This window comes from Platalea leucorodia (genome assembly GCF_965183815.1).
Source record: "Platalea leucorodia genome assembly, chromosome: 1".
Lineage (NCBI taxonomy): Eukaryota > Metazoa > Chordata > Aves > Pelecaniformes > Threskiornithidae > Platalea > Platalea leucorodia.
In genome coordinates, this window is record NC_138823.1 from 158,640,783 (window position 1) to 158,654,495 (window position 13,713).

Here is a 13,713-nt window from a genome sequence, read left to right on the forward strand (position 1 = left end):
AGTTTTTTCAACTCAGGTTCATTCCAGCCAACTTTAGCCATATAAAGCACCTAGCATTAAGCATCTCGCCTAACCTAGTTGTCCAGCTCTCCTCAATCACCAACAGAGAACGATACACACCTCCACCTCTGGAGGATAATTCTCAGGCAAATGAATTGCCCGTCAGAGCCTCCCCTCTCTCTCTTAGCCATTGGGAGAGGAGATGACTAACTCCGATTCGAACTTCAAGGATGGCTGGAGTAGATGAGATGAGGCTGGGCCTTTGAGACTAAGCTAGTTAGTAAATATTACTGGTATGCCATTAAAACTAATGGTCAGTGAAGAAGTGGTGTTACACTCCTCCTAGTTATGACCCTTTCTTCTTTAACCAGATTGAGTTTGCCCCTCATATGGTGTGATTAAATGTTTCGCTGCAACATTAAGTACTCAATGGGGCAAACACTCGCTGGAGCAGCTACGCGAGCTGTCCTTTAGAAGCTGTCAGTGGGAAGCTGGAGGCATCTAGGGCATTAGGAGCGTTGCAAATCTATAGCATAGCTGTGCTACGTCCAGCTAGCTTGGGCATTGCAAACAGCATAGCTATGACAGTGTAATAGTCCATGAGTGCTGATTTACCCTGCTAACTCCCGAGAGAGCCCGCTTCTGTTTCTGTACACTATCGCAGCCAGCAGTATAGATGGGTCCTTTTTGTGTATTAGGCTCCCGGCAGACCTGGATCTAGTTAGTCTGTCCTTCTTCAGGAGGTTTTTGCCCTTGGGTCTCCAGAGTTCATTGTCTGCCTCCTTGCTAAGGCAAAGCTGAATGCAGAAGAGGGCCAGAAAATGTTGTACTAAACCCAAGAAAGCCTATTTGTCAGAGTCCTCACACGGGGAGCGAAGAAAGGCAGCATAAAGCCGCTGTGCATGAGTTTGCTTTGACCATGAAGCATCACTTTTAGGCATGAGTCCTGCAGTCATCACCCAAACACGAAAACCACTTGTATTCTTTCCTAAACACAGACATGCTGTGATGAGACAGCTGATTGTCCTTGCTGACACTGTATCTTTGCCCTTATTTTCTTTCTCACGTGTATTTTTGCTATTTCATAATATTCCACAGTGCTCCCAGCTGCTTGCAAATACCGCGCCATGCATGACTCTGAGGCTAAAAGGCTGCCGATCAGCAGCATCTTGCAAATATTAATTGGATCATTTTTCAGCTTCTAGCAAGAGCAGCAGAAAGAACTGTATTAGGGCCTCTTCCTTCGAGATTTTAACAAGTCAGTTTTTAATCTGACCTAACAAGTCCCTTTGCCCTTCAAGGCCTAATTCAAAATCTATACAATAAAATAAATATAAAAAGATGCATTAAGCAGGTAATATCTGACTAGAATGAAACTGAATACTTACTGCTGCAAAAAGAAAGGCACTTGATGGGTCATTTCTGTATTCCCCTTAGTACTCCATTTTTTTCTGTTGGGATAAATGTTTGTTCCCACACAGATCATCAGTCTTTCTTAAGAAGAAATAGTAACAGTGCTAATAAGCCCACATTTCCACCATTCACCATGACTCCTGCATCATATATTCAGCTTTGTGATCACTTTATGGTCAAGGGGAACAGAAAGAGGGCTGAGAACGGTGCAAAGAGTACTGGAAAAAAAAAGTAGAGTATCTATCTAGGTTCTCACCTCTCTAGTGTCCAAGTACCTTATAATCATAAATGGATTTGCCTTCATAACAACTTATTAGGTAGAAAAAAGATGGTTCGTTTTATAAATGATGGTGCGAAACAAAGGGTGAATTTAACGATTTAACCAAAGTGGTGCAGGAGGTTAGACCCTCAGTCTGGAAGAGAATTCAAATGTATCTAAACATAGCAACGTAATGACCAAGACATCCTTTAGGACTCACAGTAACAAATTTATAGCCGTTCTGCAGAGTTATAATCGTATCTTTTTGAGGATATATGCCGGTAGATCTGAAAGTTGTTCCCAGCTAGAAAAATCCTTTTTAATTTAATATTTATGAGTAATATGTATTTGTGAAACATCACAAAGAAAACTCTTCAGTTTCGGTTATTTAAAAAGAAACCCCCCACAAATAACTGCTTTGATGAAGTATTTAAGGATCATTTTATTTTTATAAATACACAGAAAATTCAGAGCATCTAGAATCTAAAATATTCCTTTTAATACTGTCCTTTAATATAAAATTCTATCAGTCTCCCAGAATCTACTCTGCACTTTTCATTAGTAATGAATAAAATGGAACTTTTGACTTTGCTTTCAGTGCAAGTATGTTCAAGCCTATTATGTAAAAAAACCTCAAAGCTTGCCTTAATTAAGCAATAATTTTCATACATTTATGTAACAAATGCTGATTGTTCTTATAACTGAGAAAAAAAAAACACAGCACATTTTCAGGTGCACAAGCTCTGTAGTTTGCTGAACCTGAAAACCACTTTTTAATGATACGCCTTCGTTTTTTCTTCCTAGCTGACATATTAAAAGATGTTACCCCCCTCGACAAACTTTGTCTGTCATATTCCTGTACCATCACAGTGACAGGAATGCTGCTGCCATGTGGAAGGGATTATCCTCCACAGAGTGTTTCTCATGTTTCTTGTGTTTATCGAAATGGGTCCCCTGCCATGTTTAGGGGGAGAAGAAGAAAGGGAAGATTTCATTATTATAGTCATAAAACTAACATTAGGCAATTCATGATGATTTTAAATATTGCGAGCTGCTGCTGGTCACCTCATGGAGCCTATTGCAGCAGAATTTGGCTGGCTCCTTATTTACTGCAGGAGGAAAAGGGAATTCAACTTTTACCCATGTTTTTACGACATGCTGGATACTCCATTTATGCAACTATCTAAGGGCAAACACTTTAACCCCTTGAGACCTGCTAATCAGGAGCACCAGCTGTTAAGTGCCAGCATGCATCCTGCATTGGTGCCTGCGGGGAGAGAAAGGGTCGCAAAGGATATGACCCTAAACTTCAGAAACCGCTTCTCTCCTTGGGGGCAAAATATAATTCAGCTTGCATCTTCTCTTGTTTTCTTTTAGTTTATCCAGTTAATGTTCCTGATGTGGGTTGTTGGGCCCTCACTGCGAATGCTTCAAGCCTTTAAGAAGATGATAGTTAATTACTGAAGTTAAAATCTGCCTTGTGCTGGTGTGGAAGTGCTTTTGGAGGTATTTACTCAGCTAGCTCACTGAGCTGCTAAGGGCAGGGGGAAGGCCAGTAGTATCTGGCTCACAGTGAATTACTGCAAATGCATGTTCCATTTAAAAAAAAAACAACATTGCACATTGCACAGTCATTTTTCACAATACTGCTGGTACAACATTAGCTCAGTCTCACACTAAGTTACATTCTTACGTTCATTTAAAACAAGCAACAAAATCCATTGTGAAAAAGGAACCTGTCACAAACACAAACCAAATTTATTCCCTGCAGAGTAAAATACAGTCAAAAGGTGAAAAGGCAGCTCATTATTCTTTAAATGCTTCCTCTTTTATCCCCCTCTTTATTTTCTGAAACCAGTAGCACTGTTAAGCAGACAGATATGTATTGGTGGAGAGAAAAGATAGAAAATATTGCCTTTTTGACACATTTTGCGTTCTCTTTTCCATTTGTCAGTGCTCCAGCCTAGTATTTTTAACCCTTCCCCTAGATTATTTGTTGTATGACAATAAATTAACATCTCCATCTATTGCTGGACTTCATAGTTTAGTAGCCTGAGCAAAACACTTCCAATAATGGGATATCCTTGGAATCAGAGGGTCAAGTTCTTCCAGCTTGTACTCTAAACCACTGCATCAAATTTAGTTTGTGTGTGGGCTTTCCAGATGAGCAATGTTTAAAATACCTTAGCAGTGTGTGGATATTTCAGGGCCATCTCAGTAAGAGCATGATTTGATCCTAACGTCCTTAGATGCAATATCACTCTCTTCCAATGTCATGTAACATATGTTGTATTTTTTGTCACCTGAAATGGCTCAAAAGCATAAATAAAATGTTATTGGGTACTATAGAATGTTATGCCATGCAGTTGTGCTCTCAGATTAAAGAGTAAGCCTGAGCATGGTGAAGAAGAAGTTGAATTTGTGTCAGATTTCAACAAAATAATTCCAAAGAGAGTTGAATGCTCACGCTGCAGTTAAACACTGAGCTCTTCTCACCTGTGAATGCAGGTTGGGTTCAGGCCTCCTGTCGTGCCTTGAAATTCCCTTCCTTTGTCCGTCTCTGTCACCCGAGAGCTTTCTACAGACTATCACACACATCAGTGGAAGTGAGGTGAATTTACATAATATAACAGCAATCTAGCGTAAGTTTGAATAGGAAAAAAGCCCTCATCACAAAATGAGATTTAATAGTGGACTAGCAATATATATTTAAACTCATTTATTTTAGGCATAATAAGGGAATAGATGCAGAACATGTAGTGGTGGATACGGGGGAGGAAGAGAGGTTTGCTCATGTAGAGAGAAAACAAGTCATGCTGGCTTTATCTTGTGCCATTGATTTCATCATTTTTCCTGCAAATTTTCTTCTTCCAAGATATTTTTCTTCCAAAACAGCTGCCCGTCTTTGCAACACTAAGTTTTGTTGATCATCCTCTCTAGGCACTGAGGTAGTTCCCATCACCATAGTATCAGAGGCATTCAGAAATGGAAAAAAGGAGGTAGCAAACCAATCTGCCTCTGCTTCGCCTTGCCTCTAACCCCCTGGCCTCTGAACAAGACACATGCTTTGGGCAAAATCATACTTTGCTCTCCTTTTCCTTTTAATTATCTATGGCTAAGGACATCAGAAGTGGTTGGGAGTGATGTCCTGATCACAAGCCGTGGGCTGGGGGACACTGATCAGTAAAAACTGATGTTTCAGGGAGTTCTGCTGACAAAACACTTCAAAACAAGCTTCCCATTAAGCACACTGGCCCACTAGGACTATTCTTATGTTCCGGTGCAAGCATATGCTATGGTGTTTTGCTAAATCAGAATTTTATGATCAAGTGTTGTTCATACTATTAGGCATGTCATTCTGTTAATGATGATAAAAAAGCAAGCATCAGTTCACTAGTAAATGCCTGCAATCTGCATCACAGAAATGGAGGAATTAACTCTTTCAAAGGCAGGCTCAGAAGCCCGTCTGGCCATTAAAAAGTGTTATTAGGTCTTGTCATGAACCTTTTCCCTGCACCTAATATGTTGCTGTGTTGGCCTGGGGCCAGAGTATTTTCAAATAAAGAGCATCCCTTACTGGAGGGAGGACATACACGTTTGCAGCCGTGGGGAAGCCCGCGTGGCGCTCAGGCCTGCCAGCTCCACTGGGAGGATCTCCGGGTTCATCCTTGCAGCACACCTCGGAGGCTGGTTCAGGACTGCGGTTAACCTCATCCATGGATGTCAGTGGCTTAAATTTTTCTGATATCTTAATTTCTGAAAGAGAGAGTTCCTCTTATGTTGAGCCAAGATGCTGCTGGGACATTTTAATTCCTGGTAATCTAATGAGGCCACAAGTAAGGCTGTAAAGCATGTGCGGTACTCACACAACTCTGCTCCCATGGACACCTGTGGTGGCACAGGAAAATCCCGCCTAATTGCACGTACATGTGTGAGACTAAACACTGAAATGAGCTACCGTGTTACACCAGTGCTAGGGTTTACAAAGAGTGTACCTTTACTGATGCTTTCCACATGAACTGCCACTGCAAAACCTGCAACAGACATAAGGTATAATTACTGTCACTGTTATCAGACTTTACAGCATATGTGAATATGTATTGATTTGTTTCATTGCAAGGAGGTTTGTTTTTTCTTTTTAATTTTAAAATAAAGCTTTTTATTTTTTCCAAAGCTCATCCCTGTAAATTCCTGTACAATGCGGGGTGGGGGGAGGAAGCAAAAGCCATACAATGCCCCAACCCATGGTAATCAGCAAAAATATCTGTCAGATATCTTTTCTAAGTTGTCACTGTTATATTTACTGAATGAATTCATTCCATTTCTGATACAGCTGAAGAACATATTTTCATCGATATGAAGAACATATTGCAAATCAATTATTCTTGTAGAGCTGATGTTAGTTTTAAATATCTTCTCATATCTTTTATCAAAGGAAACCAAATTAAATCATCCACTATTAGTTGCTTTTCTGAATTTTTAGAAGATGGTGCTGAATTATAAAGCTGAATTGGGGAAATGAGGAGGTGCATGATATTTACATTGACATGAACCTAATTACAGTTAGACTTAAGCCCTTTAATTACAAGAGTTGTAGGAAGAGTGGTAAGAATTGGGCCCAATCCTCCAAATCCAGTCCTGGGAACTAAACAAGTATGTGTTCTTGATGTGTACAAGTTAGCTATTGCAGCAGCAATGCTTTAGGTGCGTGGCCCACAAGTTAGGCACCGAGACCCCTGTGAATAGTTGGGGAGATTTAAATGCCTCCAGAAGGGAGTCCCAAATTAGCACAGGCTGGGCCAGGAGATTCCTAGGGCCAGGCAATAGGAAATGGTTGTCAAATTGCACATCGAAGGGCCATGGTCTTCTTGAGACCACACCACTGAGTATCCTTTACAATAGAGCAGATTTCAGAATTGTAGGCAATCCCTGTCCTTGATAAACCATCTAATGATGAAAGTGTATGTACAAAAGAAGAGAGACCTGAGGTCAGCATCTTTCTAAGCTTCAGAAGCTGTGGACCCACATCTGCCCTAGGAGAATGCAGGGACAACCAGGGCAGTAGGGGATAGGGAAGCGGAGATGGGGCAGTGAGTTACACTCAGGCTAGGATGACCCTCTGCCCATCTGCCTGATGCTTTGGCACTGTGTGATGTTCTTGCAAGATGCGGAAGGGGACGGATGCAAGAGACCCAACCTCTGTAGCTGAACTTCTCAGCTTGAAGGATTACCAGCCAGGCTTCTACTCTTGGAGTTCATGCAGGAGGGACCAAAATCCTCTCAATCCCTTCAAAAATCCTGTATCAGGTTAAGGAAAATGAGGAGGGTGGTCTTGAAACATCTTAAACTGGAGGGAATTGAGGAGGAAATCAGCATCTCCCTGTCCTCTTTGGTTCTCCAGACTCTGGGTTATTGTAAGAGAGGTCAGAGGCACAAGGACTTGCTTTGCTCTCCACAGGTCATGTCTTAAAAGGAAGCACCTCCATTTGCACCAAGGAAGGGAGCTGGTCCCCACAGCAGTGAGGATGCCTATTCTCTGCATCCTGGTGCTGCCGATCACTACATAGCAGCAGTGTCCAGACACCCAAAGTATAACCTAAAGAAAATGCCATAGATTTGCCAGCTGAAACAGTGATCACACAGCAAGATGGTCTGGCAGGTCCTGAACTAGGAAGCCACAGAGAGATTTTCTGGATCTCAGCTGCAGGTGACAAAAGTTCACCTAAATCTTGTTTTAACAGCATAAATCTCTGTGTGGTTCAGGCCCTTAATTCAGTGCATACTCTTAGAAGTGACAAAGGGGCACTCGGTGGCATTGCCATGACAGACCCTTAGGTTCTGCAAAATATATTCTGCTCTAGGTGCAGAGGCATTTTTAAGAATTTGTTTTTCTCTGGCATTTCTTGAATTAATGTTAATAAAAGCTGCCCCAACCTCTTATTTTTCTATATGAACACAAAAATTGCAGCTGCCTGCCAAGTCTGCTGAGAGATGGATGTAATAATTTTCAATTGGACTGTTAGCCCAAAGGGAACCCGATAGCAAGAGATTGACAGATGCAGCATGGATTATCTTGTGCTCTGAACTCAGCCCAATTTGTGGTTTGTTGCAGGTGCTAAAGAGATTGATATTGCTGCTACCCTGGAGCACTTGAGGGACCAGAGACCAGGCATGGTCCAGACAAAGGTACTGTCAATAAATCCACTGGGATTTTAAATACATTAAAGGTCTTTCACAGTAGTTGTTTTCATGACAGAAGAGAGAGGGTATGACCTAATTTAACGCAGGTCGCTTGCTGATTACTCTGTTTGGCTCCCTACCAACTGAGGTTTATTTATGCTGAAGATTTATCTAGGCTACTTTCTTTGGTGTTTACTGCTCTTTCTTGTAACATCTCCAACATCTATCTTGATTACCATATATGAAGGGCAGTCAAGACAACAATCTATAGCCTACTAAAGAAAATGTGCATTTGAAAGAATGTTCTTGCTTTCATCCTGAAATATGGATTATTTTCTTAGAGTATCTGTGCTTAACTGTGCATGTAATATTTTTTAAAAGCTTCAACTCATTAAAGAAGATGTAAGTACTGCATTTGATTTTTTTCTGGAAAAAAATGTTTTGAATTAAAGGAAATATAGTTTTGTAGGAAATCAAGTCATTTTTAGTATCTTTGAACGGAAGAGCTTACATCGTGCCTAAAGCCATGTCTTTTATGGATGTAGCATGGTAACTATATTTGTACCCTTTGGTGAGGTTAACACCTTACTCTATAATTCCTGTCAGCTGTAATAGTTTTGACATTTTTCCACGATGTAAAACTTTTAAAGATAGCTGATGGTGTGACTGTAGTCCATTAAATTAGAAATGAAACTTTCTATTATTAACAATTTCAGTGATGTATGGAATGATATTTTGGGGTATTTGCTGCAAGTTAAGAGCTGCAAATACAACAATAAAGAAACTCGTTCATGGCATGGAGACCAAATAAATGTGTGTATGACATATTGTGAAATATTGAATGAGAGTTATAGCCCCAAACTGAGTAACCAGAGCAACGTGACAGCACTCTGTCTTGGCCAGGCTGGAACTGATAGGAAAGTCTGCAGCATTTAGGGAGTTGAAATTGCTGAGGGACAAAGGTGAAATAAATGTGTGTTGCAGGAATCATTGGTTCATAACTTTTCTTGAATCTCTTCCTAATCATTTTATCTTCCCACTAAGAGTAGAAGTGGTGCTGGAGAACAGTTGGGGGGACGTTATTATTTACTAATTAAGTAAGTGCATGAAAAATAAAGATCAGCCAGTCAAAGCTAACAAATCTCTATCTGCAAGTAAGACATAAAATTGCACAAATCTGTCTTCTGCTTTGATTATTCAGACTGGAAAAAAAAATGCATATAGCACACAGCATCCAATGTCACATATATTTACCCTGAGGGAAGATGAAAGTGCTGAACTTCTCTGTAAATGCATCCAAAATATATGTCAACTCTGTAGAAACATAGAGCTCAGATTCCAGCTTCCCTCTCAGGGCAGAGAAATTACAGCTTGTTGCCTTCAACAAAAGAAAAAACACAGCTCCAGAACCAAAGAATGAGGTTATGCGAACAACTTCTCTTACTTGGCTGAGAAATAGTTACCCGAGTCCCATGAAAATCTCACGCAAGACGTGTTTTTCCCCTCCAAACATTTATCTGGAAGAGCTCCAGAAAAGAAATGTATCCTGTGTTTTCATCCAGGATGAAAAATTTTCTCAGGATATTGCTTATCTCTCCTCTTGCTCCTTCTTCCATCATTGTCATTTTCTCAAAACCACCCAAATCACTTATTCAAGCTAACGTCTTGCAAATTATAAATATCTGGTTACATGCTAGCAATGCACGATCCCCAGAGAATTTTTCTGATGGATTTAAACAAACCCCTGTGCTTTCCCAACTGAATACAAATGAGGAATATTAGACTCTTGGAGTAATTTAAAACAATGGATTAAAAGTCAGGTTAGAAATGCCAATTACAGAATATCCCCAGGCAAAATAAACACCAACTTACTTCAGCAATGTTATTGTGTTTCCAGCAGGCAGCGCTCCACATTTTCAATAAGCATGTGAAAGATTTGCTTGCAACATTTTGTCTTCTGGAAGGGAGCTTTAATTCAAAAGCATGGTACATAATAAATGGTAATGAAATTATCATAACGACATTCTGTATTTCTGAGAAGCATAATAGAGGGTTTGTGGTTTTGTTATTTTTTTGCAGGGGAATCATAAAATAGCATTGATATGCCACATATAAGAGGAAAAAGTAATGAAGGAGGAAGTGTATTCTCTGTGATGGGAAAAATATATATTTCCTTTTTTTCTCTCTCTATCATTCCTCTTGCAATCTGTAATATTTAGCTAAGGTTCTTTATCATGTCATATATGCTACATGTACTCAGTTTGTTTTCCTGGGAATTTTTATTTGTAGACTTAATGAAACATAGCTTGTTTTTTTTTTACTAAATATATTCTTGTCACCTCTGCATTATAGGTGATGCCGTGAAATGCTTGTCCAGCTCTGTTTTCTAGGCAAAGCTAGGTGTTATAATTCATCTCCAGTCAATCTTGTATATGCAAATAGCATATGTGAATGACAGCGTAGCTGTACAAAACAACAAACTGAGCTCCTTTAAAAATTACTGAAATTAATTTGCTTGAACTGTGGTAGTTCACATGGAAAGGTGCAGAAGGTACGTAAAGGCTTTTCTTTGGAGGGTGGTGATACACATCAATGGCAGCTGCACTGTCTGCCTTTCGCCTGTGCGTATTATGCAAAAGGAAGGAGGGGGAAGAGCTCAGCTGTGCCATCCCAGAAAGACCATGCCCTCACACATCTCATGGTTCTGCTCTGCTGTCCCCTTTACTGCAGTGTTTCACAGTCAGTTTGGAGCTCTGGCTGTAAAGATTATGCTTTGTAAGTGGTTGTGCCTCAGTAATTTAGGGTCACACGTAACGTTAGCTGTTGGTCTCCACTGAACTTGTCTCCAAAATCTGTATCTGAACTTTGGAGTTCGTGTTGATCAGTCCACGGTCCTTGGGTGAGACAGACACTTCTCCTCAGGTGGCGCAACGATGCTCTGTGCTCCCGTGAGGGGTAAAGGCACTCGCAGGTCAGATGGTCTCCAGCCTGACAGGTCTTCGCAGTAAGGTGAACACATCTTGGACCAATGAATTTAAAGGGCAGATTTGCTCCGTGAATAACTTCAGAGTAATATAAGTTATTTTCAGCAATGGGACTAATATTAAAGTATTGTAGTCCCTGATCTTACAAGCTTTTCCCGACTGTAAAATACTCAGATGAAGAGCACATTAGGAAGCTTCATTACCATGGGCAGCTTCCCTTCTTCCAAACTGACGCCCACATCTTGGAAGAGTCATCTGCACATCTCTGAAACTTGGCTGCATCACTGTGTCAACCCCGTCGTGCTCAGATCAGCCTCTTCCGTTGCTGTGCTCCCCGTGCTCCAAGGACCGGCAGTGACGGGGACCAGCTGTCCCGCTCACAACTGAGCGTCGGCATCCTGGGAGCGCCTGCTTTGCCCCTCTCCTGCAGCCCCAGCGCGAGGGTCTCCCACCCTGCCCAGGATGCTCTGCAGGTCTCTCACCTTGCAGAGCTACATCGATGGGGTCCAGCAGCTGCCACCTCTTCATGCCAAGGCTTTTTTGCCCAGAGATGAGCCCTTCTCATGCATCAGCCCAAATTTCCTGAAGCTTTTTGAGCCAGTACAAGCACTCAGTTTGGTTCTGGCACGGCGTGTCCAGATGAACGCCCTCTGCTTCCGCTGCCCTCCAGCTCCTCTCACACATTCAGTGTGCTCCTGTTAAAATATAACTGCTACTCCTGGGTGAGCATTTCCAGTCTTTTCTTTAATTGCAGAGACCTTGGGGAGTGCGGGGAGGCATAGGCAGTCATATATGCCATTTTCTGTGCCTAATGAGGATGAGTCCTACTCTTTAGGGTGAATTGATGTCTGATTAAAAACTATTGGCTGCAGTCCAGCAGCTGTACAAGGATGCCACTTTGACAGCACCAAGCAGACAGCAAAAGTCTTGAATGTCAGCGTCTCTGAGAAATTATTCCGAGTTTTGTTCTTCTTTTTCTGCTCAGGAACTGTGCCCATCATTGCTTCTCTCTGAGGCATCTCCACATGGGAGATGACTCCAGTGGGGTAAGACAAGGCAGAGCAAACTGGCACTGAATTGCAGGAATTAGAAGTCAGCTGTCTTTCTGAACTGTGAGTTGCACATCTGTAGTTTGTTCTTTCATCCTTCCTGCAGATTTTCACAGTAAAGTGAAGCACTGTGGGAAATGAATGCTACTAGCCCAGTAATCACCTTTGGGGCTGGCTGTGTTCTGCAGCCATCCGCCACTGCTGCGTGCATACCTGCAGCCATCCCGCACAGCCCCTGGCAGTGCAGGCTGAGGGGCTGGAGGTACCTACCAGACCACCAGTTTTCTAATTGGAGACAGACAGTATCCCAGCAGTGATCTCAGGATGCTTTGCAGGGTGCATCTCAGACCTCCATTCTCAAAGTTAGTTCTTCAGCAGCTCTTGACCCTGGCTGACTTAAACCACTGGAGTACTTCTAGAAAATCCAGAAACTTCTCCACAGTCTTTATCTGGTGTCCTTGATATGCCTATATTCTGAGTAAACTGCCCACATTTCTTTTTTCATCTGAAAAGTTGCAAACACCAACTCATCCTGTCAGATATTTCAGTAAGGTAAATTTCTGAGAAAAATTACTTGCTTAGAAAATACAATACCTGTTAACCTTGAGGAAGTAAAAATCCTTTGTCCTTCTGCAGGACTACACAGTCCAGGAGTGTGTTAGGTTTGCACTTAGAAGAGGTGGCCATTCATGGCTGTGTCCTTCACACCTCTGCCAACGCAGTGCAGAAGCCTGTTAGTAATTTTGGTTTCATGCTTGCTGTAAATTAATAGCAGAGAAAAGCCTTCCCAAGTATTTCTTAAATAGGAGTGGTCTAAACATTGTTGGGGAATTTGTGGGTGCAGAAAGGCCCTTAAAAAGGGAAGCTGAAAAAGAACAGCAACAGGTAAACCAAAAAGCAGATGTTGTTCTATATAATAGAAGGTGAGGAGATATTTATTCTAGCTGATTTCAACTAGAAACAGTCATGAGAAAAGCCAAAGGCTCTGCTTTGCAGCATATCACCTATTTGATATCTCAATTATGTTAACGAGTTTCCATCTCTGTGTCAGAAGGAAATGGCTGGTGATCAACTGCTCCCAAACCCTTCTGACCACACGACTGCAATACATCATTGTGTCCCAGTAGCTCAGTTTCTGCTACCAACATTTTTCTCCATTAAAATGACTCAGGCTTCAAGATGCTGTCAAACATGTTATATGGCATCAATAATCCCAGAACATTTTGTTCCTTTCTGTTGCAGTGTACAGTTCATCCTGCATATTCATATTCTTAACAGTGTCTTGAGGATGCTCGGCTGCAGAATAGTGCACCAGGCTTTTGGAAAGTGTTTTGTTTTATTATTCAGAGTATGCGTTTCTTCTCTCCGCAGGAGCAGTTTGAGTTTGCTTTGACAGCGGTTGCAGAGGAAGTGAATGCAATACTCAAGGCACTTCCCCAGTGAGCGGCTCAGTCTCCCGAAGGTTCCCGCAGGATCCATCCCTCGTTTTCCTCATCCTCAGTCCCTGTGAATGTTCTTGGAAACCGTGACCTGACCTTAACTGTGCATCTTCTGTTGTAACCACGTAGTGATAGGGTCCTTACAAACTCCGTTAGCTGGTAAAAGTTCAACAGTTAAAATATGTATTCTGTTTTTTGGGGTTTTAAACAAATTTTTAAAAGTACATTGAAGCCTCGGATTAAGTGACAGAACAATCCATCTAATTCCTTTCACATCCTCGAAGCCCTGAATGTCACACTTTGAAAGCACACATTCATGTTCTTAATAGCAAATATACAGTATTGTGGATAATTAGTGCAGTCAATATAGTCTCAGAAAACAATGTTCC

General features: G+C 41.5%; 1 protein-coding gene across 1 annotated transcript in view; it reads left to right on the plus strand.

Annotated features, from left to right (window-relative positions):
* Window positions 1–13,328, plus strand: part of PTPRN2 (protein tyrosine phosphatase receptor type N2) — a gene marked incomplete at both ends in the record, with an annotated part of 667,311 nt that extends 653,983 nt beyond the window's left edge. The window contains 2 exons of the mRNA XM_082310546.1: window positions 7,785–7,858; window positions 13,257–13,328. Of these exons, the coding sequence (XP_082166672.1) occupies window positions 7,785–7,858; window positions 13,257–13,328 (146 nt within the window). The remainder of the gene's footprint in view (window positions 1–7,784; window positions 7,859–13,256) is intronic.
* Between the last annotated feature and the right edge of the window lie 385 nt (window positions 13,329–13,713).